Genomic DNA, 27,974 nt, shown 5'->3' with positions numbered 1-27,974 from the left:
CAACTTGAATGATCGTTATTGGCCGCAAAGTTCTTCACTTCATAAATGATGAAGATTAGGAAGTACTTAGTTACAAAACCCTATGGTGCACGAATGCAGTAGCTTTACACAAAGTATATGAGTTCTCGGTCTCTGTATCTGTATATGATGACTATTAAAATCTACCTTATATATGACTATGGTTGTGAGAAAAGAAACCCTAATCAAATAATACAGCATGGGCCAAATTTTAGACTTGAAAATTTTGAAATCGTAATTCTTAATAGATCTAGTTTATTTCGAGCTTGTGTCGAGCTCTTCTTTTAACCTCTATAGTAGTATCTGTCGAGCTTCTATTTAGACCTAATGAATCAGCTTTTCTTCACTTGTTTCTTGGATCAATCTTCATGACTTTAAAGATACCACTTGATATGTTTGAGCAACATACTTCTTGATAAATTAAACCCAACTTAGATCTACCCAATTGCAAGTAAAGTGTGTTTTGTCAAAGGATTAGCCAATTACATAAAAAATATGACCCTAACAAGTTTGTTTTGAACCCCAGTTGTATGTCTTTGGGGTTAGGTTCGTATATGAGTTTTGCTAAACGTTTAGTTATGTATATTTACATGAATACCTTAAGTTTCAGTCAAGTTGTTAAACTTGCAAAGTTTGAAAGTAATGAAGTTTTAAAGTTTTTCGAATTTTGTATATGGTGGCTTTTATACAAGGAAATAAAAAGGAATGCAAGAAATAATTTTTGATAAGCACCTTCAGCTTTTGTTGGTTTGTGTTAATATTGAGTTAAACTTGATATTAACATGCTGGTGATGCTCTAAATTCTGAAGTACAGGTTTGGGTCATGACATATGTGGTCTCTAACCTTTACACCATATGTCAATTTGATTCCTAACATTTCACTTATGTCAATTTAGTACCTAACCTTTTTGATATTGTGTCAAAATAGTCTCTATTGTTGAGTAATGAATGAAAAATAATGATGTGGCTAATGGCCAAAATAAAAAAATTTATTTTGGGGATATTTTGGAGGTTTTAAGTATATTTTGGACTTTCGTAGAGAATTTTAGTTATTTTGGTTGTTCTAAGGGTATTTTGGTCATTTTATAGATTTTAGGGTATTTTAGAGGTTTCTTGATATTTTAGTCATTCTCATGAGTAAAATAAAATTTATTAGTATGTGAAATTTTGTCAATTCAATAAATAATTACATCCCACCAGTAAGATTACCCCTATTTATGAAGGTGATATGATTAAGGTGATATAATATATTTTGTAATCTTAGATTAGCGTAATATTAAATTACTGTAATCTTAGAAAAATTTAAATGAACCAAACACCTTAATGTCACATTAAGGTAATGTGATACGCCCCTTCATGGCCACATGTTGCACCTCTTTTCCCTCGAGGGGCTGTGGTTACATCTAAGGATTTTCAAAAATAAAATAGTAGACAAGAAAAAAAAATTTTGTTATACTTCAAGGGATAACCAAGACCTTCCTAACAAGTAAAACTTGATTTTTACTTAAATATTCTTATACCTCTTTATTAATCATAATAGGCCTTATATAGGCTTGCAACTGAACATAAAAACAAACCACTACCTAAACGATAGAAACAATTCCTACGATTGCTATCCTACTAATCTGATAAGGATAAAGGCAATTGCTATCCTACTAAATAACAAATAGTTGAAATATTAGATAACAACCAATAGCTAAGATAAAGATAACTCCTAAGCAATTCAAACTACTAAATGACTTATCAACCTGAAATCACCTTTGGGTGTAATTGCTTTCCATATAACAGTTTGTAGCATAATGTGCATTACATTAGGGACATATCACAGTGAACCAAATGCCCCCTTAAGGGTTAGAGGGACCATGGTATAATTCATTCTCTGATAAGGGCCTATACTTCATGATGCAAAATGCAGGTCACAAATCATAACAAAAAATAGATAAACCTTGAAGGGTTACATGATTTTTCTACCACTTTCGTTTCTTAGAGAAAAATAGATAAACCTTTGAATACAACATTTTATTTTCTTATAAGTTCATCAAACCATATGACACACAACCTAACAACATTATTGAGTTTCACTCTCTCCCATCATATAAGTTTCTTGATTCTTTAACTGCCATAGCGAAATTGCATGCAAAGGGTTGGCCAGTGGTTTCTTACCTGAAAGACATTCTTGGGACACCCATTTCATTGTAGGCCGAGACTTTGGTTTGGTGCTTAAGCATGCAAAGGCTATAGAAGTAGCAAAGAATATATCTTGTGCAACTGAACGATTTGGAGGTGGCAAACGTTGGTCTAATATTTCTGTTAACATTAATTTTTGAGAAGATAATGTTGATAATGAAGTCAAGAGATCTCCTGGGTGTCTTCCCATTAATATTTCTAGTGCTACCATTCCAAAGCTGTAAACATCACATTTTTCAGTCACCACCATAGTATATGCCAATTCTGCATAGAAAAATAAATGATTGTTATTAAAAATGCAATGAATTTCCCCTATATCTTTCTTTTTTCTTTTTTTTTAAATTATTTTTGTATATTTTCTACACGAAGAAGTTGGTCAAAAGTAGTCATTAGAAAAAAAATTCCATAGTTAAAGTGATTGCTTTCTACCCTGCATGATTCAATTTATATAACAAACAATAAGGTGAATCAGCTTGGTCATTTGGAAGGTCCCACATGGCTTATGGCTAACCTTTTAAAATAATAGGCAGTAAATGGATATGATATAGTTATAGGAACTAAACAACAATTCAATAGGAGCAATATAACCGTAGGTCCCAACAACTAGTGTAATTATATAAAAATTCTGTAGTGAAAGTGATTTCATGCGACCACACATGATTCATGACAGGTGAAATAACATGGTTATTTGGAAGGTCCCACATGGCTGACCTTTGAAAATAATAGGAGGTAAAGGGAGAATAATCACCTGGGGCAATATAACCGTAGGTCCCAACAACTAGAGTTTGGTTGGAGGAATTTGGATCAAGAAGTCTAGCCGTGCCAAAATCAGAGAGAAAAGCCTCCAACTTAGAGTTCAATAGAATATTGTTGCTTGAAATATCTCGATGAATAATTACTGGGATGCATTCATGATGCATGTAAGATAAGGCATGTGCTATGGCTTTGATGATGTTCATCCTCTTATTCCAATCCAATTCTATTGCTTCAACGTCATTGCTTAGGATACAAAATAGGCTTCCCCTTTCCATGTATTGATAAACCAAAAACATGCATCGTTTATGCAAACAATAGCCATGAAGTTTCACAATGTTTTTATGCCGAATTTCTGTTAACATTTTGACCTCATTCTTAAAACTCTTGTCAAAAGTTGGGTCCTCAGCCTCTAAGTGATGAAGTTTTTTCAAGGCAACCACTTTACCGCTAGGCAATTGTGCTTTGTAAACACTACCATAACCACCAGTTCCAATACAATATCTAATGTCAAAGTCATTTGTTGCTTCAATGATATCTTCATATGCAATTTTTCCATCAAAATTCCAAATTGAGAACAAGTCCCCATTTTTTGTTTGGCTTGGATTGGATTGTGTTTTCCCAACCCAACATCGATAGAAAAAATACCCAAGAAGTGAAAGTGCAATGAAAGTTGTAATGGTAACTAATATTTTTATTTTGCTCATGTTTTGGGAAGATGGAAGGCAAGGAGAGAAACCTTTGAAGTCACCACATAGATCCTTATTGCCAATAAATGTGTCAAAACTATGATTTTGGAAAATATTTGAGATTTGACCATTCAAAGAATTGTATGACAGGTTGAATTCTAAGTTAACAAGATAATGAGGAATATTTCCTGTGAGTTTATTGTAGCTGAGGTCAATCGAACGTAAAGAAAAAAGTTGACTGAATTGAGAGGGAATGCTTCCATTTAAGTAGTTGTGGCTTAAAGACAAGTTGGCCAGTGAAGAGCAGTTAGATAATTCTACAGGGATAGAACCACTGATTTGATTCCAACTAAGGGACAAAACGGTCAAATTAGGTAAATGACCTATAATGGAAGGGATGAGACCGTTGATTTGATTCCAACTAAGTGACAAAATTGATAAATCATTTAAATGACTTATAGTGGAAGGGATTTCACCTGAAAGACTGTTATTGCTGAGGTTCAAGTTTCTTAAACTCTTCATGTTGCCTATTTCTACGGGAATGGGGCCATTGATTTGGTTTGACTCAAGAAAAAAACTTGATAAACTAGTTAAATGACCAATAGTGGAAGGGATCTCACCAACAATTCTATTATTACTGAGGGACAAGAATGTCAAACTTTTCATGTTGCCTATTTCCATGGGAATGGAGCCATTGATTTGGTTCGAATCAAGAGAAAAAGTTGACAAACTAGTTAAACAACCAATAGTGGAAGGAATTTCACCAACAATGCTATTATTTCTGAGGTACAAGACTGTCAAACTTTTCATGTTGCCTATTTTTGGGGGGATGGAGCCGTTGAATTGATTCGAATCAAGCAACAAAAATTTCAAATTGTGAAGATTGGTAAAAATGTCCAGAGTTGAAGGAATTGGTCCTGTGAGTTTGTTAAGTCCCAGATCTAATTGAACAAGATTTTTTAAATCTCCCAATTCATTGGGGATGGAACCTCTGATTTGATTATTGTAAATGGAAAACACCTCTAATCGAGTGAGGTTCGTAAGTGAAAGAGGGAAATTACCTGTAAGATTATTAGAGTATAGCAGAAGGTGGGTGAGTTTAGAAAGAGTACCAATCTCTGGTGGGATGCTCCCTCGAAGTCCAGCATCATAAAGATAAAGAGCTTCTAAATTTGGGAAGGATGAGAAGTTGAATTTTCGAAACTTATCTCCCAGATAGTATCCGCCCATGTTAATCTCTATGACGCTTCCTCTATCATTGCATGTAATTCCACTCCACCTGCAATGAATTGAGGTATCATTGGAGTAGCCACTCCACCACCCACTCTCTATCAAAGCCTTCGCTTCTAGATCCAGCGCTGATGAATTAGATGCTGCCACAAAGCCAGCTCCAATAACCATATTTCTATAATGCATGAAGATGCAAAGGACCCATGCTACTACCAGAACGGACATGGAAACTGAGGGTGCCATATATATGTTAGAAGTGTATGATTGATGAGTGCAATGACAAATGGTTGACGGTTATTTATATCCCTGGCTCAACACACTTTTATTAAAGTGAGATACAGCTAGAGAGTGAATGGATAGTAGGTATATCCACGTTTTTTTGACTTCCAATGAATACCGACGTAAATCCTATTGTAGTGCAGAAAAGATGCTAGAAATCAAACCTCTCACCTCTCACCTCTGGATTATTCCATGTAGTTATCCTGGAAATTTCTTCTTTTTGAGAAGCTTGCATTTCCAATTAAGTGTGGAAATTAATGTTGCACCAATGAAAAGTGAAACATATTTCCGCACTTTATTAAATGTTTAATATGTGGTCGTGGTACTATTATAGGACAACCCTAGGTCCACACGGTGCTTTAATTTTATCACACCAAATACTAATATTGCACGAGAAAGGAATGTAAATTCCACATCAGGGACGAAGTCACACGGGATGACCAAGTGCATGCATGTAACCGAGAACAAAATCAAATTCCACTGAAAGAATATTCCATCTTGCTTTTTTACCTCTCTTTCACTGCATTGAATTCTTGAACTTCTATTCTTCTATGGGTTTCAGATTAATGTTCAAAATTTGGCCATGTGTTCATATTATGTATCGTCCAATGCATTGGACGGAAATATTGCCTACATCTATGCGCTGGTGCCCTCAGATTTCATTAACATGTTCAATTAATCAATTGTAGTTAATTTCAGATTTATTTTCAGGTAAAAAAGTATAGATTAATTGAACATTCATCAAATAAAGTATTAAACAATAAAGTAAATAACACAGTAATCTATACTATATATGTGGGACATTCATGAAGATACAAAGAATCCATACTACTATCAGAGTGGAAATGGAGACAGAGGGAGCCATGTTGAAGTGTATGGTTGATGAATGTAAGGGCAAATGGTCGATATATTGTTATATTTATGGTTCAACACACTTCAATAACTTAGACACAGCTAGAAAGTGATTTGTGAGTAAATAAAATTTCTTTGGACCATATAATGTTACAAAGGTGAATGTGGAAATGTTGTCTTTTTGTACGCAATTGAAGCGCAGAAAAGTTGCATGAAATCAAACAGCCGGAATTCACATTTTGGATATGTCTCGGAAATTTCTTCGTTATCATATTTCATGATTTTTCAAATTTTGCTGTCTTTGGATGACTATATCTAGTGGACTTTCTACGAAGCTTGCACTTCCAACTTCCAAGTCAGGAGTCGTCACTCGTTACCAATAATCTTAATGTGAAAACTTTGTTAAAGGTTCCACATGAGGTCCACACTTTGCAGCTAATTTTTTATTGCATGGGTCCCTTTGCATAGATTGACTCCAGTCAATAGGGGCTTAATATATATATATATATGTTATTTACACACGTGATAAACATTCTGATTGGGCTTTGCAGAGCCTAATTATGTTTGATCCTGATTATGAACTGACCCGAAATAAAATTACTATGATTTTTAATGGGAGTTTTTATGAGGTTTAGTCCATGAAATAGAGCACAGAAAAGTTGCATGAAATCAAACAGCTGGATTTCACATTTTGGATATGTCTTGGAAATTTCTTCGTTATCATATTTCATGATTTTTCAAATTTTGCTGTCTTTGGATGAGCGGACTTTCTACGAAGCTTGCACTTCCAACTTCCAAGTCAGGACTCGTCACTCGGTACCAATAATCTTAATGTGAAAACTTTGTTAAAGTTTCCACATGAGGTCCACACCTTGCAGATAATGTTCTATTGCATGGGTCCCTTTGCATAGATTGACTCCAGTCAATAGGGGCTTAATATATATATAGAGGAAAAAATTACCAAAGGCCCTTTTTGGGTAAAAATAGCAGCTCTTTGCCTCCTTTCTTAAATTAATTAGGAAAATGTTCATATCTTGAAACTCGATTTATGATAAATCAAGTTAGACCCTATAGCGGCGTTTTTAAAGAGTCTATAGTGACGTTTTCAAGACCTATAGTGGCGTTTTATAACTCGATCTCTATGAAATTGAGTTATGGGTAAAAAAAATTAAAAAAATTTACACACTTGATAAACATTCTGGTTGGGCTTTGTAGAGCCTAATTGTGTTTGATCGTGATTATGATTTGACCCGAAATAAAATTACTATGGTTTTTAATGAGAGTTTTTATGAGGTTTAGTCCATGGAATGGAGCGCAGAAAAGTTGCATGAAATCAAACAGCTGGATTTCACATTTTGGATATGTCTTGGAAATTTCTTTGTTATCATATTTCATGATTTTTCAAATTTTGCTGTCTTTGGATGACTATATCTAGCGGACTTTCTATGAAGCTTGCACTTCCAACTTCCAAGTCAGGAGTCGTCACTCGTTACCAATAATCTTAATGTGAAAACTTTGTTAAAGGTTCCACATGAGGTCCACACTTTGCAGCTAATTTTCTATTGCATGGGTCCCTTTGCATAGATTGACTCCAGTCAATAGGAGCTTAATATATATATATATATATATATGTGTGTGTGTTATTTACACATGTGATAAACATTCTGGTTGGGCCAGGGCCGGCTCTATGGTGGAGCAAAAAATGCAACCGCCTAAGGCCCCATGTAAAAAAAAGGCCCCTAAATTTTAACCAATAGGATTATTTATAATCAATAAATAAAATAATTTTTTTTATTAGATGAAAAACAAATAAAAAAATAGAGAAAAATGCAACGTCGTCCACAATATTTTTCACAACATTTTTACAACTAATGCTAAGTAGCAAGTTATTACAGCCTATTGTTGATGGCAAAATAATAATTATAGTGATATTTTCAAATAAAAAACAAAAAGCAGTTTAAAATCTAGGATTTGTTGTAAAAAATATTGTGAATGTTGCACTTCTAAAAAAAAAAGAATAATAATAAGAGTTTAATTAGCAAACTTTTACTAGTTTTCATCTAAATCTACCACTAAAACCACTGTTTTACTTACCGCTATCAATCTACCACATCAACAAGTATGAAAAATTTTGTCAAATTTTTTTTGTCTTAAAAATTCAAAAAAAAAAAAATTCTATGTAGTTCATGTTAATTAGTAGTAATTTTGCATCTAAATAAGATGATCAATTTTCGCCTTAGGCCCCCAAATGCATCAAGCCGCCCCTGGGTTGGGCTTTGTAGAGTCTAATTGTGTTTGATCATGATTATGATCTGACCCAAAATAAAATTACTATGATTTTTAATGGGAGTTTTTATGAGGTTTAGTCCATGGAATAGAGCGCAGAAAAGTTGCATGAAATCAAACAGCCGGATTTCACATTTTGGATATGTCTCGGAAATTTCTTCGTTATCATATTTCATGATTTTTCAAATTTTGCTGTCTTTGGATGACTATATCTAGCGGACTTTCTACGAAGCTTGCACTTCCAACATCCAAGTCAGGAGTCGTCACTCGTTACCAATAATCTTAATGTGAAAACTTTGTTAAAGGTTCCACATGAGGTCCACACTTTGCAGCTAATTTTCTATTGCATGGGTCCCTTTGCATAGATTGACTCTAGTCAATAGGGGCTTAATATATATATAAATATAAATATATATATATATATATATATATGTGTGTGTGTGTGTGTTTTTTACACACGTGATACACATTCTGGTTGGGCTTTGTAGAGCTTAATTGTGTTTGATCCTGATTATGATCTGACCCGAAATAAAATTACTATGGTTTTTAATGGGAGTTTTTCTGAGGCTTAGTCCATGGAACAGAGGCGGCCAAAAATTTTTGGTCTGTTTTTAGCTTATTGGTGAATTCTGTGTGTAGGATAGAAAAACTGTTGTTTGGAGGCCAAAATGGGCATTTGTCCCTTTCGCCCAAAAGATGTAGCAAAATGCCCTTGTTCTGAAATTATCTAGCAAAATGCTCCTATTTTGAAACTTGATTTTTAGAAAATTGAGTTTTAATGAAATACTCGATTTGATGAAAATCGAGTAATATGAGAAATTTTACATGAAACTCGAGTTCCATGTTTTTTTAGTTTGATTTCACATAACTTGATTTTCTAAAAATCGAGTTTTTCATGGAAACTCGATTTTTAGAAAATCGAGTTTAAAACAGAGGCATTGTGCTAGATAGTTTCAGAACAGGGACATTTTGCTAGAAAGTTTTAATGAAAGGGGCAAATGCCCATTTTGGCCGTTGTTTGGAGATTAGGGCTTGGTGTGTTGTTTTTTAGGGAGAAAACTGTACTACAACTCCGTGGATGTAGGCAAATTGTTGAACCACGTAAATATTGTCTTATATGATATTTTTCTTGGTGCATATTTTTTTTCTCTATTTTTGCATCTCAGAGATCTGAAAATTTTGTGTATATTCCCAACACATTCTATATATTCAAACAAGGATCAAAGTTTAGTAAAAAAATTAATTTCATAATTTGTTGATTTATGAGACTGTGAGTAGTGGATATTTCCTAGTCCTACGGTTCTACCCATTATTGATTACATGAACCCACTGCTTTTCGTCAACCACTCACAGTTGCACAACTTAACAAGCTTTGAAATTGGGTGTGAAAATTGAGAAAATATTTGGTATCAAATGATACCACATCAGCGGTATTGAAATCCAATAAACAAAAGATATGTATACAAAAATAACTAACCCACTAATAAGTGAAAGACATGTATTAGTGAATAGTTATTTTTACATACATGTTTTCAATTTATTGGATTTTGATATAGTTGATATGGTATCATTTAATACAAAATATTTTTTCGTAAAAATGGATGTGTACGACATTGATACACTGAAAAATTATTTCTCGAATTGTCATTGTGCCATCATGCCCACAACGCAGCTACTTTTCTATTGCATCGGTCCCCATGTAGGATTCCATGTAGCATAGACTTACTTAAATCGATACAGGCTCTCAAAATTTTAATCAAAATGCTTACGAAAAAAATAAAAACTACATGACTTGTTAACAAATGTTTTAATTATTATAATATTTTCTTGCGGTTTGGAGTTTGCTCATATTTGTTTTTAGTACAACTGACCCAAGGCCTTTTGGGCATCAAAGGTACTTTTGGGATCTTCACTATATATAAACATAAAGGTACTTTTGGGATCTTCACTATCTATAAACATTTTTATAACATTTTTTTTAGAGAGTTTTAATCTATGGTGTCCGCTCCTGATGATAGCTCTTTATCATCAGACCAAAACACCAATCAGTTTTTGGTGTAGGCGGAGATTGAACCCTAAATCTTTTATACAATCATCAGAGACTTTACTAGTTGAGCTAACTGGTACCCACTGTTTTTATAACCTTTATTTTTATAACCTTTATTTCTCATATAGTGGATTGATAACTGCTCTCTCCCTTATACTAAGACACACTGCCAAACCACATAAAATTTCTCCATTGTTTTTCTCTTCATAGAATCTCTAATAATATCTCCTTGCCTAGCATCCTCATCATCTTCTCTTGGAGTAGGGGCCACACGTTCACGATGAGAATGCAAAACCTCTTCATTAACTTCAGCAATAAGACTTTCATCAGGATCGACACCCATTAAATAATTATGAAGTATGCAACATGTTAAAATGATTTCATTTTGAGTGTCAACACAATAATTAGGCTCTGTAGTACTTGCTATGATAGGAAATCTCTTTTTAAGTACACCAAATGCTCTTTCAATAGCAGTGCGTAATGACGCATGTCGCAAATTAAACAATTCTTTAGCATTTTCAGGGGGACGAACAGAGTACTCTTTTAAATGATAACGCACTCCCCTATAAGGTGCAATCAGATGACTTCTATTCATGTATCCCGCATCAACAAGATAATATTTACCTAATAAACAATAACAACCATTAATTATATACTACAAATTTTTTAATTATAAAGAATACACCCTAATACGTATTTGAATTAAATTTACCTTGTGGGATTTTCAAGTTATCGTTTCTAGTTAAAGCACTCTTTATTATTCTTGAATCTGACGCAGTTCCTTCCCAACCTGGTAACACGTATGTGAATTTTAAATCAAATGAGCATGCTGCCAAGACATTTTGTGTTGTGTAACCCTTCCTACCCCGATATCTTGGTGCATCCTCATTAGACACTTTGACACGAACATGTGTTCCATCAAGTGCCCCAATACAATCCTGAGATTTAACATTATCTCTCAAAACATTTACCTTAAAATATATTTGTATTAAACTACTATCAAATATAAATTATATGCATGATATATTTACCTTAAAATATGGGTTGAACCTACTACTTTGTAGTATTTCAAGTGGCACTTGGGTTCCATCAGGTTGTTGAAGGAATTGATCCTCTAACATAATTATTGATCTTAGCACGTTATGGAAATGGCGACTAATGGTCTCACTGGAACGACAAAAAAAGAAGGACATTGTACGAGTTGTCTGATTATGTGCTAACATGTGAAGAAACTTGCCAACTTGCTCTTCAACCGTGGCACGCTGTGTGTCTTGAAGATCACCATCTCTCCGCAAAATGTCACACAAACCTTGAAAAGCTTGTGGACCCATGCGTATTACATCATAGCATTTTTTACTATTCCTAAGTCGAGACATTAGTTCATCACGAACTTTTTGTCTTTCTATGGTTGATTGTGTAGGGATGTGGGGAACACGTTTTCTTTTTAGTCGTTGCCTTTGATGGATAATGTAGCACAAATAACGGCATGCAGCATGAACCAATGCTAGTTTCCGTATAAAGTCCGAAAAAATTATGGTCTTAAGTACCTCATCATTCAAATCCATCTAAGTAAAAAAATAGCTATGTTATTAGTCCAACTTAGAAAATTATGGGCACATTGTAAGCAGATATACACACATGCATAAATACATTTACATCTTTATTATTTAGTATTGTATCTCAACATTGATAAATAAATATATAAAATATAACATAAATATGATAATCCTTTAATTTCTTTCTCATATAATATAAATTGGTCCCAATGCCTAGCATTTTAGCAAGTCAATTGTAAGAGAATAATAGTAAAATAACCATGGCAATGAAAGTAACTCTCTTTGTTTCCCTTATGGTTGTTGCTCTGGAGTCCAAGCCTTGGGTTTATGATATTCTCATCTACGGCACTGTGTATTGCCCAAGAAGTAGCAGTATATTAATTAAAATAATTTATGATATTCTATGATACTGTTTTACATCTTTATGATATTCTCACCTACCTACTATTATATTAATTAAAATACTTTATGATATTCTACGGCACTGTGTTGATATTCTCACCTACTATTATATTAATTAAAATACTTTACATTTTACTTTTTTCTCATTTAAATTTTTTTTTATTCTTGTTTTTTTCTTAACCGCACACTTGTCTGTTGTCTAACCTTGAACACTAGCTTTTGTAGATATTTCCTATTAACCATACACGTGTGAAGCCTTGGAGATATAGTAGCATTGGATAGTTAAAACTGGAAGTTCAACACACCACTTGCTTCATAAATAACAGAGGAAGCAGAGATCGTGAGGAAGCAGAGATCATAAATAACAGAGGAAGCAGAGCGGAAACAGAGTAAAAAGAAAATTGGGCGAGTCCTCCGGCAGTTCTCACTTTCAAATTTACAGTAGTTCTACAGTAGTTTTTTTAGCAGTTCTCACTTTCAAATTTCTAAATACAAGTTCGAATCTTAGCTGTACAGGTAACTCTAACAACAATTTTTGTTTCTTTTCACTTTCAAGATTTTTAGGTGTATAAAATGCTAGTTTGTTTTGGTTTTTAGGTGTATAAAAGCACTATATGTATATATATATATATATATATATATATTTTTTTTTTGGTTAAAAGGGATATATATTATAAAACAACTAACTATTTACAAACCATTCATATCCGAATACAATACAGGGAGACAGAGGGAGGCTGATCAAACAAAAACACTATATATCACTCTCATAGCAAACAGTTCATAAAAATTAAAAAAAAAAAAAAAATTAAAAAAGCCTAGCAAACAACCGTAAAGAAAAAGAAAAAGATACACATACTTGGTTTGAGCAATAACCGAAAATTGTAGCAGACAAAAGAAAAAGCAAGACCAACGGCAGCAGCTTCACTCTACAGAGAACGGACAATAGAATGATAGCTATATTTTTTTACGGCTGAATGAGAAAAAAAGGGTTGATATTGAAGGGGTATTTTAGGGATTTTAACAAAAATTTCATTAAACCTAAATCCATTCCCTCTCATTCCTCCTAATTTTGAGGAGAACAAAAATTTGAGGTTTTGAGGGAAAAGGGAGGAATGAGCATTCCCTCATAACCATTCCATTCCCTCCCACTAAACTCCCAAACAAGGGAATGGACATTCCATTCCCTCCGTTAAAACTCCCAAACAAGAGGAGGGAATAATATTCTAAAAATATTCCTTTTATTCCATTCCATTCCATTCCCTTCCCTCCTCCCAAACGGAGCCTAAATCAATTTTTCACAACACAGTTGCTATATATATTGTGTTAAAAATACTGAATAAATATATTGTATTTCTCAATCAAATACTAATTTTGCATCAATCACAATTTCTAGTGCCGACAAGATTTAGAAACTATAGGGATCAGTGTCTTATTGAACATTCTCCACGTACAGTGATTATTATATATTCCATGTTAAAGTTGGTTCCTGCTATATGAAACTGATACTAATCAACAGTAAATTAGAAAATATGTAATTGAGGTGAAGCATTTTAGCATCTTTGAATTTTAAAAAAAAAAATATAATGGGGTCAAAATCCATAAGTTTAATCTTTTAGGTTTAATTAGTATTATACTATTATCTTTATACATTGGTGGATATATAGTTGAAAATTAAAATTCGGTTGAGTATTAAAAATCTGATATTGACCGAGTAGAATTATTGGTGCTCTGCTCTCATATAGCAAAAGCTTTAGTTGCTACTTGCTAGAAGACGTGCTCCTTCGATTTTTCGGTGAAGACAAATTGATTACCGGCGACCTGTCAAGGAAGGGGAACCACCCATGCAAATGCAATGTGGACCAAACTCACCTAGCCCCAATCATGGGTTAGCTACTTTAGCTCTTATAAACTTCAAGTCAAGATCCTGTTACTATCAAAGAAATATTGCTCTCTGGAAGATTTTTGGATTTTTCATTGTGTCATCATCTCCCGATCAAAGCAAGCTAATTTTCCATTGCATGGGTCCCTTTGCATAGACGGACTCCAGTCAATACGGCCATCAGTCTAGTTACTATACAGTTTGGATTCACGCATGCTAGCCTCCATTCTTGCATTTTTGTGCTTATTGGAAATTACGTGTGGAATAAGTTGGTTCTTTCCTATTGAAATTGAACAGTGGTTTGAAATAAGTGGAAAATAAGACGGATTTGTTAATTTTTGGCTTGAAGTTTATAATAGCTAACCCAAGTTTGGGGCAAGGTGTGACTGATCAAAAGCAAAGAAGATTGAATTGATTAAGAATGTCAAAAATTATATAATCAAGATTGTTGGATATACTATTCAAGATTTAAGTGAAGTTAAATATGATAGTGACTCCATAAACTACAATTCCAAGATTTAATTTATTTATTCAAAACCATAGTGTTCTGAGGTAATGTGAAATTTAACCGTTGCCTCATTCATCAATAGGGGCAGAGGTGTCTTTTTCCAAACACTATGCAATGTTAGGAGTGCAAATCCAAAATTTTGAAACTTTAGTAGGTAGTAAAATTCAAATTTCTCAAATTTAAGAGTGTAAATTGCAATTAGTCTAGCCAAATTGACAAATCAAATTAAGTCTCTGATGCTTGAATAAGAAATCTGGGATTCAATTCCTGCCTACACCAAAACTGATTGGTATCTTGATCTGATGATAAAGAACTATCATCAAGAACGGGTGCTATATGTTGAAACAATCTCTCAAAAAAAAAAAAAAAACTACAGAGAGTAAATTTTATTTAATTAGTCTGGCCAAATTGACAAATGGTCACATAATCTAAAGAAGTCCTTCAAGAACTAAAATAAACAAAGTTTCATAATAAATAAATAAATAAATAAACAAACCAAAGTTAATGTTTGACAATAAGTCATAGGGGCAACCTGTGTAAGCATTGAACTCATTACCACCACCCTCCATCATTTTTTTACTAGGACTTTGTAATAAAGTCTCTTCATTGCTTATATAGTCAGATGTTCATTCAAAAATAGAATTCACTTAGGTATTGTTTAACCATTTCAGCAATGTCATAGAGGCTAAAGTGATCAAAGTTTATTAATCTTGTCCATCCATGAAGAGCAAAAGACACATTTTAACCAAATGCATATGGCCAAAGGCCTTGTAGTTGAATTGGCACCTCCCCATGCACAAAGTGCTTGGGGGTCTAGGGGGAAAAGGTTCGAGTTGTGGGGTTAACAGCATGTTGTAATTATCTCTAAAAAAAAGTCCAAATGCATATGTATGGATGATACTTGATAATTAAATATAAAAACTTTGATGCATTTTGACAAATTCTTCAACCATTTAATTCAACTTAATTTAAATGCAGTGAAATCATCCATCCATATTCCTCCTGACTAGACCATATTAGGCATCACAACCCATGAAATTCTTTATTCCTATTCTTAGATTGCAAAACGCCTATGGAACTTCAAAAGGTGCCAAATTGCCAATAAAGCAACCTTTTGCATGGAACTGAGAGTCTGGCTTTCAGTGCCAAACTCTCCGGCCACATTATATACATAGTTTTGAAATCCAGACTGTTCATTGAACCTAAAAAGGAAAAAGTTCAAGGTTTTTGAGGTCGACCGAGGTTCAACCGTGATGACATCATAAATCATTTAATAATAGAATAAAAACAAATATTAGGGGAAAAAACTATAAAAATGAGTAATCTTGATTTAAAAATATAGAGAAATTAAATAATAATGTGCAAATTATATTAACATATTTTATTATTAATTTTTATATAATACTTTCATGTAAATAAGTGCTTCAAGATAATATATAAAAAAGAACAAAGTTTCTCTCCAAACTAGTTTAGAGAAAAATCTTCAAACTTCTCATATATTTCTTTTTTGGATGTGAATTTTGAAAATCTAACCGTCGAATTTTATGTTCCTTATATTCTTAACATGCATATCAAATTTCGTTCAAATCGGATATTATTTACTATTTGATTAATTAACTTATTTTTTATGTACAACTTTAGATTACAAAAACTTGAAATTATAACATTTATTTGATGACATAACAATTGATTTTTGATTTTCTTAAAATTTTGTAAGCATTAAGGATGTAATAAGAACATGCAATCTAACGGTTAGATTTTCAAAATTCACACTCAATATAAATATATATGATGAGTTTGTAGGGTTTCTCTCCATTGGAGAGAAACTTTGTTCTATAAAAAATATCTAAAGTTCACAACTCATGAGATATAAGATCTTAGTGAGCAGTGAGCACGTCACTAATCACTAGCCTTGCAGGCCAAGTCTTAGACCTGGCTTCTTAAGTTTAAAAATAATTTAAACAAATGATGAGAAAAGACTTGCCTTTTAAATTTGAAAATAATTAAAACAAATAGAGAGAAAGCCAACTCATTCCCACTATCACATTTCCTAAGAGCATTTCCATCAACACTTCTAAAAAATTTAGCATTTACCATCTCAAAAACTAATTTTATAATATATAACACATCATTTTACAATATTCCTTCCATCAAAACTTCTATTTTTTTTTTAACACTCCATTTAAATATTCTTTCTTTATTATTTTTTATTCATTTTTTATTTTTCCTCTCTCTCTCCTCTGTCTCTCTCTTTTTAAAACAAATATATATATATATATATATATTTTTTTTTTTTACAATATTGCTACAGTGGGTTGCTATCTCTAGCCCACTGTAGCTGGATTGCAAAATGAATAGGATTTAAGAGCTTTGATAGAGTATGCTTTTTGATCTTTTGATGCTAAAATTTAGCATTTATAGCATTTGAGAGTGTTGATGAGAATGCTCTAAGCAATCTGAATTTGATAAGTGATAATTTCTTCTAGTCTTTAATTAGCTTTTCTTCTTCCCAACATATGCTTCTCAGTCTTCAACTCATTTTTCTCACTTTTTAGTCTCAACGTATGCTTCTTAGTCTCCATCTCCTTCTTCTCACTTTTCAGTCTCTACTACACTTTGTCTTCCCCAGTTTTTCAAACACATGGTAAAGCAACAAATTATTTCTCTCTCATAGCTTTAGCCTTCACTTACTATACCTCTTTCTCTCCCTTTCTCACTCTTTCTTCTCTAAAGAATAGATCTACCAAATAGGTAGTTGCTCTCCATGAAGACCCATTCTACTTTTTTTTTTTTTCCATTTTCATTGCTAAATTTTCTGGAAAGAAGAAACCGGAAAACTCGCTTCCGGTTTAGAAAACCGCATGGTTTGACCATGGTTTGAACACATGTTAGGACAAAACTTAGGTAAAGTACCTTAAGTACTATTTTTCTGTTCCTTAATTAGGTTCCCCTCTTAAAATTCAACAATGTGGTTTTTTTTTTCTCATGGAATGAAAGTGTATTGTTTGTTTTTTGGAGTTGGAGTTGGAGGGACTTGAGAGTCTAGGTCCTGGGATTTGATCCTCTTCGTTTACGAATTACATATTCTTAGTTAAATAGTCACATGACTGAATTTTAAAAGGGGAACCTAAGAAACATCACCTAAGTATTATACTTAAGTTTTACCCTTATAATAATTGAATTATAAAACATATGGGAATATTTGCAATTCTTTTATTATGTAAATATTAAAATATCTTGTTATACTAACTTTATTCATTTTTCGACTATTTCTTATTATAAGATGAAGTAAATACATTAGAACAACTCTAAATGAAATTGGAACTCATTCTACATCTACCCAAAAAGAGATCACAATAAATAAATATGAAATTTATCAATACATTTGATTTAGAATATATTTTTTGCACATAAGGTGGATTCCACGTGTGAACCCTCCACATGGGATCTACATTTACTTGAGATCAAGGGCAATCGAATACAACTGAACTTTCTCTGCAGCCTTTGTTCATTTTTTATTTATTATTTATTTATGATAAGATAATTATAAAAATAAAAATAAAAATAAAATAAAATAAAAAGTAGCAGACGAAGCTACTTCAAGGCAACAGGTCAAGAGGGCTATTCATTATATATTATTAATAATTAAACAATTGTCGTGCCACGAGGTTTATGAGTCGACACCGAAAACACCCTTTTCTATTCAACAAAAAGAAAAAAGAAAATAAAAATTGCTAGGCTTATCATACAAGAGGACTTGGAAATTTAAATACTGAAATGGTCCATATGGACCCAATAGATTAATTGGTGGTCTTATATAGGCTAGAAGTCAATTAGGTCCTTTGATTTTTCTGTGAAGACTGACAAGTTATCATGGTAGACTTGTCAAGGGGAAACATCAATGCAAATGCAATGAGGACCAAACTCACCTAGCCCCAATCATGGGTTAGCCCTTGAAGGGTATAAAATTTGGAGATGATGGGTCCATTTGAATAAACCTGATGGTTCTAGATCAGTGGACAGTTAGTCTCTCTAAGTGGATAGATTCAAGATACACGGACGAATGATGGATGGATCTCAAGGCCACGTGGCATCCACATGGCTTAAGTGGACTCCAAGAAATCCTAAATTGAAACGACTTGTGTCCCACGATTAACCCTAGTCAATAGAATCCCAATATGACAAAGAATCCCAACATGAGAGGGATTCTATAAGATACACCCATTAATGATGATCTTCCCCGTAAGGAAAAACCTTCCTATGCAAGAAACGGAGGTCGGTTCTACACTATTATAAAAACCCAAGGCCCTCACCAGCTCTGGCACTCTAGAGTTGTGAAAAGTTCTCTAACTTAACCTTTGGAGGATCTTTGGCCGGTACCACACCGATACTCTTCTAGGGTTTTCTTTGTTTTTGTTTCGCAAGTCTTGTTTTAAGCACGTGAATATGGTGTGGCTTACTGACAATTTTCAGCATCATCAGTTGGTGCCGTATATGGGAAAGCGAAGATAAGCCATATTTACCGCTCCCTGGACAAAAATTTGTATGGTACTTACTCGTTCAATGGCAACAACCACTAATAATCAAGGCGACGAACCGTGGACCACTGCTCTAGAAAGACAAGTTTTAACCCTCGTAGCAGCGGTAGAACGGCTCACCAAGCAAAAGCATGACCAAGAAGAACAGTTGTGCTAGAAGAACGCAGTGCTTAGCACCCAAGAAGAAGACCAAGAAGGAACTAGCACTGAAAGAAGGAACCAAGAGGGGTCGGAAGGTAGCAACGCCCCTAGTTGATAGGAACTGCAAGATACCAGCCATCCATCCAGCACAGATACAGCTCCCATCTGTCTCGTCTTTCCCCTTACCACCAAAATTTCAAATGCCTCAGGTGGAAAGCTACAACAGATCTAAGGACCTACTAGATCACCTGGAGTCTTTCAAAACTTTGATGCACCCACAAGGAGTGGCAGACAAGATTATTTGTAGGGCCTTCCCCACTACGTTGAAGGGCCCCATAAGGATTTGGTTCGGCAGGTTGACACCTAATTCCATTGGTACCTTTAAGGAGTTGAGCACCCAGTTTACCTCACACTTTATCAAGAGGTACAGGTATAAGAAATCCACTGCACGCCTAATGAGCATTAAGCAATAGAAGGATGAGACGCTGAGGTCCTACATAGCCATTTTTAACAAGGAGGCACTCTCAATTGATGAAGATGACGACAAGATACTCATTGTCCATTCATGAACGGGCTACGGAAGGGTAAGTTTCTATTTTCTTTGTATAAGAATGACCCAAAGACTATGTTAGATGTGCTTTACAGGGCTACTAAATACATGAATGCGGAAGACACACGAAGAGAAATCCAAAAAGAGAGAAAGATAGGAGGAATCACAAAAAGACAGGGGGCGAAAGATGGCCATGACAGGAGATAGAAGGGAAGATAGGCGCTCCAAGCCTCCAACGGAAGATTCATAAGCTTCACCCCTCTAAACACCCCAATTGATCAAGTAATGATGCAGATCAAGGACGAAAAGGCTCTAACATTCCCTAGTAAGTTGAAGGGAGACCCTAGCAAAAGGTCTAGAAGCTCCTATCAGGCAAGGGAAATTGCAAAGCTTCATCAGTTAGGAAGGGACAGAACAACCCCAAGGACAACTTGCCTAGAGAGAAAAAAAAAATGTCCTAGGCCATCCTTAGGGGACATAAGGATGACCATAGGGGGCAGCACTGACAATTTTTAGACCCCTTAAACAATTGATTAAACCTAGGTAGTTAGCCAAGTTGTTACTTAGTCCAATTAAACAAGTCTAGGTTATCACAATAATAAAGATCAAATCATGCAAAGCAGCGAAAAATAAATAACACAAGATATGATCACCCAGGAAACCAAACCAGTAAAAACCTGGGGAGGATTTAACCTAGCTATCCTCAAGGTAAACCTGAATCCACTATCTTGAAAGAATCGAAGTTCATACAAAAGGACTTACAAGCACCCCCACTTGACTTCCTAATGCTACCAACCAATAGACCTTACTGACACGACCACGTGCAAGCTCCGAATCCACGGACTCCTTCTTTCTTGGATTCCACTAGCTACAAGCACACCCGCTTGTGTAGTCTTTAAGCTTTAATGGCAGCAATTAAATTGATCATCAAGGTGTAGAAAATATCTCCTCCTTGAAAACCCTAAGTTTGTGTAAGGGAAAGCTCCTCTAGATCTCACAAGAGATTTACACAAACCGCAATATGAGCAACACTAAAACGTGGCTAAGGTTTGCCTTTTATACTTAGGACAAATAAGAAACCCTAAAAACGTTTTAAAACAAATAAGGCTGAGTTGGACGAATCTGCAAAAAAGCGATCTGCCCGAGCTTCGATCGGTCGAGCCTAAGCTTCGATCGATCGAGCCAGGCCGAAAGCCACAGTGCTTCCTACTTTAAACTCGATTCCAACTTTACATTGACATACAACTTTGAGCTAGCTTTAAACACTTCTAAACACATTGTTTTGATCATGGTTTGCCAACAATACAAATTAGAGTTTTAAATACATAAAATCCTAAACTTTAGAACCTAACAAACTCCCCATTTGGCAATCCGTGACAAAACACAACTTAGAAGCTCAAAGTTTACAAAATGAAAAGCCCTTTACAAAATAATGCTCATAAACCAAATTCAATCCTAACTACTATCCATTAGTTGCAAGTGTAGACAGCAGCTCAATTGAATCAACCTGTATATTTCCTGAAACACTAAACAAAATGCATAACCGCATGTGTGGAAATAATACAAGTAAACAAAATAACTTCTTGATTTCAAACAACACACAAATAAAGACATATATCAATGAATAACTCATAAATATAAATCAATAAGTAGTTTGAAACAAGAAACAAATAAAGTACCAACAAAAACATAAAACTCCCCCTAACATGAATATCCCATAAAAAATAAGGTAAGAGCTAAAAATGTTAAGTACACAGTGAAGCACCTAGATACAATCTAAAACTCCACAAGCTCCAACCAAAAACAAATAATCTCCCCCTAAAAACAAAAAACCTACAAGTACTCCCCCTTTTTGTGACGGAATGCCAAAGGGCAAACAAGATATCCATCATCAAAAGGGAGGTGGTATAAACTTCGCCAACTCCGCACGCAAGGCACAGATCTCATCAAGTACGTCCACCAAAATCTGTCCTTGAGCCGCCTGAACGGTCAAGACATTATCCAACGTGCGACAAATGTCTGAATCATCCGAAGCAGTCGGTGGAGGAACAGCAGCATCAGCATCAGCAGCAGCACCAAAAGTCTCAGCAGCAACTGTACCTGTAGAAGAGGGAGAAGGGGGAACACTACTAGATGACGCACCTCTAGGACGAGGAGGAGCAACTCTCAACTGAGCAGCCCTCTGACGAAGAAAGGTGGCACCTATGGGAGCTATCACATGAACAGACTCACCCGACGGAAAACCATCTAGACCTAAGTAGAGCAGAATCCTATGAATGAAAATAGGATGAATCGGCGCATGCCCTACGGCAGAACTCCTATGAACCTCGTTCAAAGAACGAAGGAACAAGTGAGGAAAACTGATGGACGCTCCAGAAGCAAAGGCATACAAAAACACACATCGCTCTAAAGGGATGGTGTGGAAGTGAGAGATAGGCCACAAGGAATGACACGCAATCCTAAAGAAGAGATAGGCCATCTCGGTAAGCTCAGCGGACGTGATCCAAGGATCAGTACCCCACTGGATAGATGGCCCAGTGATGTAAGACATGACAACGTCTAAAGAGGGTGACTCATCATAGGGATAGTCAGCATCCCGAACAACCGACACCCTAAGAGCCTCAGCCACTACCCTAGGGGTAATGGTGAACTCTACACCTCGTATCCAACTCCTAACAAGGGCGTTGGAATCATAGACGTGACAAGAGAGGTTAGAGTAGAACTCTCTAATCAAGACGGTCGGGGGTGGATGATCTATCTCTAAGAGAGGCAACCAACCTCGAGACTCAAAATTGGCCCTAATGGCCGGATCAAGCTGATCTAAAACAACTACTCGCTCAGACCAGATCTTACGCTTACAGTTCAAAGAGTCATAGGCTTCTCTACACTTATCATTCTTAAACAGCTCAACCCTAGGTGGAGACTCAGAAGAAGTGGAAGTGGTCCTATGAGCTCTAGTTTTACTAGGCATGGTGCTAAGATAAGGATCAAAACATAGAGCGAAAGAACAAAAAACCACAAACCAAAACCAAGGGTAGACTTCAAGTTAGCACAAAAACAAAATATAGAATCAAAATCTATATGAAGCATGAACAAGTTTAAATGTCATGATGCATGTTCTAATCCAGTGAATTAAGTCCAAAAGGTTCAAATTACAAAATTGACTTGAACATTAAGGTTTTTAACACAAAAACCCCAAAATTTGGAAAACCACTTGATTAATTTGAAAAATATTGACGAATTGATCATTACACATGATATAATAACAAAAATAATGACCAAATACATCAATTGGATAAGCCAATTTCATCAATTGAAGCCAATTTGACAAAATCCCCAATTCGGATCAAATTCCAAACCCTAGAATTTCCAATTTTTCAAAAACCACAAAATTGATCAAATTAAACTATAGGGAACATCAATATAACATCATGGCACAAAAACCCATTGATCAATTACACGAGAATAGGCTTGAATCATCAAAAACCCCAAAAAGTTTGAAGATGCCGAAAATACCCATGATAATGCATGAAAAATGCATGGAAACAAGAAATAAACTTGAAAAAGAGGGGCAAAAGGGACTTACCGGCTTCTAAGGACAAAAACCTTGCAAAAAATCTTGAAGGAAAACGACAAAAATTGGATGGTGGAGCCAAGAGCCAACACGGAGAGAGAGAAAAGAAAAGAACTATTTGAAAAGTAAGTTTGAAAAAGTCCAATTCTGCCTTTTTGAAAAACCTGATTCACGAGTTTCGATCGGTCGAAAATCAGCCTCGACCAGTCGAAACAGACAGAGACTCTCTCTCTCAAATTTTAAAAATTTTAAAAATTTCGATCGGTCGAAAAACAGAATGGACCGATCGAATCAGGCAGAGGCTCATTATATTTTTGAGGAAAAACACAATTTTTGAAAAACAAGTTGATTTAACTCAAAGCATTGAAATTTAAGAACAAAAATGCATGAGTATGAGATGATATGATTTTCCAATCAAGAATTTTAAGCCCTAAAATTCCCAAAAACAAAATTTCTTGCATTCTTCACAAATTTTCAAGCAACAAATTTAGTTTGCACATAATTCAAAGTGATTGCAAAAACGTGGTTGGTCAGACCATAAACACACACAATAACATGTACGATGTTTAGCAAAGAATAACTCGTGTAGTGTGTGCGACTGGCAAAAACTTGAGATACATGTGAGGTGATATGTGAATAGCAATCGATCACAAAGTCTACAGAATTCATCACAAAGAATTTAAAAGAGACTATCACCTAAAGAGTTACATCATATAACTCCCACATCTCCTAGATCATAAGCTTGCAATCATGTAAGTTTCTTGTATTTATGCCTCATAATATACATTCCAATTTTAAATTATGTGAGTTTGGCATCCAGCCTAATAGTACACACCAATTTTGATTTTAAGAATTAAGCACTTTAACCAAGGCTTCACCTTATGTTCTTTTTGTGCATGTGCTACACTTTCTCGAGCACAAAGTCTTATGATATGCACTAAGGTGTTCATGATTGGCTAATGAACAGTGGTGAGATGGTTATTTATGCCTTTCTCTAAAAGTTCAAGTCCAACATTTAAAAACATGTGACTTCAAGATTAAGACATAGTAATCAAAAACCATACATATCTTTCCCACACAACATGCACTACAAATCTTCAACTAGTAGAGTGCAATAAATAAGCTCATCAAAGCTAAACAAGGTACAAAAGACATGTTATGTGAAAATAAATTGACCAACCTTGCTTTCAAAAACCAAGAAGAATAGTGCAAAAACAAAATGTGCTTCCTTTTCTTCCCTTTTTTTTATTTATTTTTTATTTTTTTATTTTAATAAAAATAAAAAATACCTAGAATGAAATGCATGAATGTTATGCTATGCAAATCTTAGAGACACAAAAAAAAAAAACAAAACCAAAGAACAATGGTCACAAAGGGTAGAGCAATGAAGCACAAGGACCAAGAGGTCAAAGACAAATCAGGGACACAAAATAACACCAACCACTTGACGAAGATTCTCAAACTTACTTCTATCAAGAGGTTTGGTAAAAATGTCGGCATTCTGACGCTCAGTAGGAATTTACTCAAGACACACAATTTTTCTTTCAACAAGATCCCTAATGAAGTGATACCTAATCTCTATGTGCTTAGTCTTAGAATGCTGAACAGGGTTCTTAGATATGTCAATAGCACTAGAGTTATCACAGTAAACCACCATGGTATCTTGGGATATCCCATAATCTGTTAAAACCTTTTTCATCCAAAGAAGTTGTGAGCAACAACTTCTGGCAGCAATATATTCTACCTCGGCAGTAATATATTCTGCCTCGGCAGTAGACAAGGACACAGAATTTTGCTTTTTACTCATCCAGGCAACAAGGTTAGCACCAACATAAAAACATCCACCAGTGGTGCTTTTTCTATCATCAGCATTACCAGCCCAATCAGAATAAAAAAAAACCAGCAAGAGACAGATTAGACTTTTTGCTATAAAATAATCCATAGTCACAAGTTCCAGCAACATATTTAATTATTCTTTTGACAGCATTTAAGTGTGAAACCTTAGGATTAGATTGAAATCTAGAACAAACACCAACACTAAAAGCAATATCAGGTCGACTAGCAGTCAAATATAACAAACATCCAATCATACTTTTGTATAGTGTAACATCTACAGACTCACCTGATGGATCATTTGTTAGTTTTGCATTGGTGGCCATTGGTGTTCTAGCATGGGCAGCATGGTCCAGTCCAAATCTCTTGACTAGATTCTTTGCGTATTTGGCTTGGTTGATGTAGATCCCTGAATCCGTTTGCTTCACCTGTAATCCCAAGAAATATGTTAGTTCACCAACCATACTCATTTCAAACATTGCCTTCATTTCATCTGCAAAAGAATGAGCAAGAGAGTCATTAGTAGCACCAAAAACAATATCATCTACATAAATTTGAGCTACAACAAAACTGTTCTTATCCTTTCTTATGAAGAGAGTAGTGTCTGCAAATCCCCTTTTGAAGCCGTGCTCAGTAAGATATGCAGTCAATCTATCATACCAAGCTCGTGGAGCTTGTTTCAAACCATACAGTGCTCTCTTCAATTTATACACATCATCCGGTCTGTGAGGGTTAACAAATCCTTTAGGTTGTTCAACATAAACTTCTTCTTGCGGCATTCCATTCAAGAAAGTACTTTTGACATCCATTTGATATAACTTGAAGTTTAGATGACTAGCTATAGCCAGCAATATCCTAATGGATTCCAGTCTTGCTACTGGAGCAAAGGTCTCATCAAAGTCAATCCCTTCCACTTGTGTGTAGCCTTGAGCAACAAGTCTTGATTTATTTCTGATGACAGTGCCATGTTCATTTGACTTGTTCTTGAAGATCCACTTAGTTCCAATTACATTCACACCTTTTGGTCTAGGAACTAATTCCCACACATCATTCCAAGAACAAATTGATGAAGTTCTTCATGCATAGAGTTCACCCAATCAGCATCTTGAAGTGCTTCATCTACCTTCTTCGGTTCAAATTAAGACAGATAGCATGAGTGTGTAATTACACTTAAGGCTTTTGACCTTAATCTCATATTGTGATTCAGACTTCCCAATATATTTGAGAAGGGATGATTCAGCCTTACTCTAGAGGAAGGACCTTTAACCAGAGATTTGGATGTACCTCTCTGTTCTGATGAAGAACTAAACTCATGTTGAACCTGTTGAGTCTCATGAACTGGAATGGATGGTTCAGGACTTGATGGCACAGATATTGCATCATTCAACATCATTAGCTCCTCATCACTATGTTTCACAACATAATTATTCGGAAGAGGGTCATTAACTTCCATTGGCTTATCTTGAACCTGAGTAGTACTTTCTGGATGTGCTTCTGGACATACTTCATCATTGATCACAACATTTGAAGATTCCATGACAGTTTTGGTTCTCAGATTGTACACCCTATATGCCCTACTAGTAGAGGAGTATCCTAGAAAATATCCTTTGTCACTCTTAGCATCAAATTTCTCTAGGTGCTCTCTATCACGTAGAATGTAACAATCACTATCAAAAATCCTGAAATACTTGACAACTGGCTTCTTTCCTCTCCAGAGTTCATAGGGAGTCTTCTTGGAGTCAGGTCTGAAATACACCCGGTTTAGTGTATGGCAAGCAGTGTTAACTGCTTCTCCCCAGAAAGATTTTGGCAATTTTTTATTGTGCAACATCACACGTGCCATCTCTTGAATGACCCTATTTTTTCGTTCAACTATTCCATTTTGTTGTGGTGTCTTGGGTGATGAAAATTCTTGATGTGTGCCTTGTTCATTGCAGAAAGTAGCTAGCTTGGTATTCTCAAATTCTCTTCCATGGTCACTTCTGATTCTGGCTACCACTGTATCTTTTGCTACCTGCAATTTCTTACATAGATGTATCATCTTCTCAGGAGCCTCAGCTTTATCTTTCAAGAGCACAACCCAAGTATATCTGGTAAAGTCATCCACAACCACTGGAATATATTTCTTTCCTCCTAAACTCTGAACTCGAGCAGGACCCATAAGATCAATGTGTAGTAACTCCAGAGGTCTTGAAGTTTGAACACTAGCCACAGACGGGTGTTTATATTTTATCTGTTTACCTATCTGACATGGTCCACATATGCACTTATCTATCTTCTCAAACTTAGGTAAACCAACAATAGCATCACATTTTGAAATCTTTTCTAACTGCTTATGACTTGCATGCCCCAGCCGTTGATGCCACAAATCAACTTGATCAATCTTTGCACTAAAACACTTGTTGCTTATGCTTGGTGTCAATCCATAACAGTTGTCCGCTGTTCGTACATCAACACACATACAGTCACCTCCACCATCAAGTATCTCACATTCATGCTTAGTGAAGAGAACATTTAGTCCATTGTCACAAATCTGACTGATGCTGAGTAAATTTGCCTTTAGTCCATCAACATACCAAACATCTTCAAAGACTGGTAACCCTGGGATGTCCACAGTTCCAATGCCTCTGATGACAGATTTGCTTCCAT

At 35.0% G+C, this 27,974-nt stretch overlaps 2 protein-coding genes across 2 annotated transcripts; both read right to left on the bottom strand.

The window, feature by feature from the left end:
* Positions 1 to 1,930: 1,930 nt before the first annotated feature.
* On the bottom strand, positions 1,931 to 5,119 carry LOC126715114 (MDIS1-interacting receptor like kinase 2-like). Its single transcript, XM_050415554.1, has 2 exons — positions 2,954 to 5,119; positions 1,931 to 2,469 (listed from the first exon to the last, which is right to left on the bottom strand). The coding sequence occupies exons 1-2, from the start codon at positions 5,100 to 5,102 to the stop codon at positions 2,087 to 2,089; spliced, it is 2,532 nt and encodes an 843-aa protein (XP_050271511.1). The 5' UTR covers positions 5,103 to 5,119; the 3' UTR covers positions 1,931 to 2,086.
* A 5,373-nt stretch (positions 5,120 to 10,492) lies between these two features.
* LOC126703677 (uncharacterized) lies at positions 10,493 to 13,593 on the bottom strand. Its single transcript, XM_050402728.1, has 3 exons — positions 11,373 to 13,593; positions 11,054 to 11,279; positions 10,493 to 10,965 (listed from the first exon to the last, which is right to left on the bottom strand). The coding sequence occupies exons 1-3, from the start codon at positions 11,904 to 11,906 to the stop codon at positions 10,493 to 10,495; spliced, it is 1,233 nt and encodes a 410-aa protein (XP_050258685.1). The 5' UTR covers positions 11,907 to 13,593.
* Positions 13,594 to 27,974: the final 14,381 nt, after the last annotated feature.

This window comes from Quercus robur, chromosome 2 (genome assembly GCF_932294415.1).
Source record: "Quercus robur chromosome 2, dhQueRobu3.1, whole genome shotgun sequence".
NCBI lineage: Eukaryota > Viridiplantae > Streptophyta > Magnoliopsida > Fagales > Fagaceae > Quercus > Quercus robur.
The sequence above is the reverse complement of the archived record's forward strand: the minus strand, read 5'-3'. Positions and strand labels throughout refer to the sequence as shown.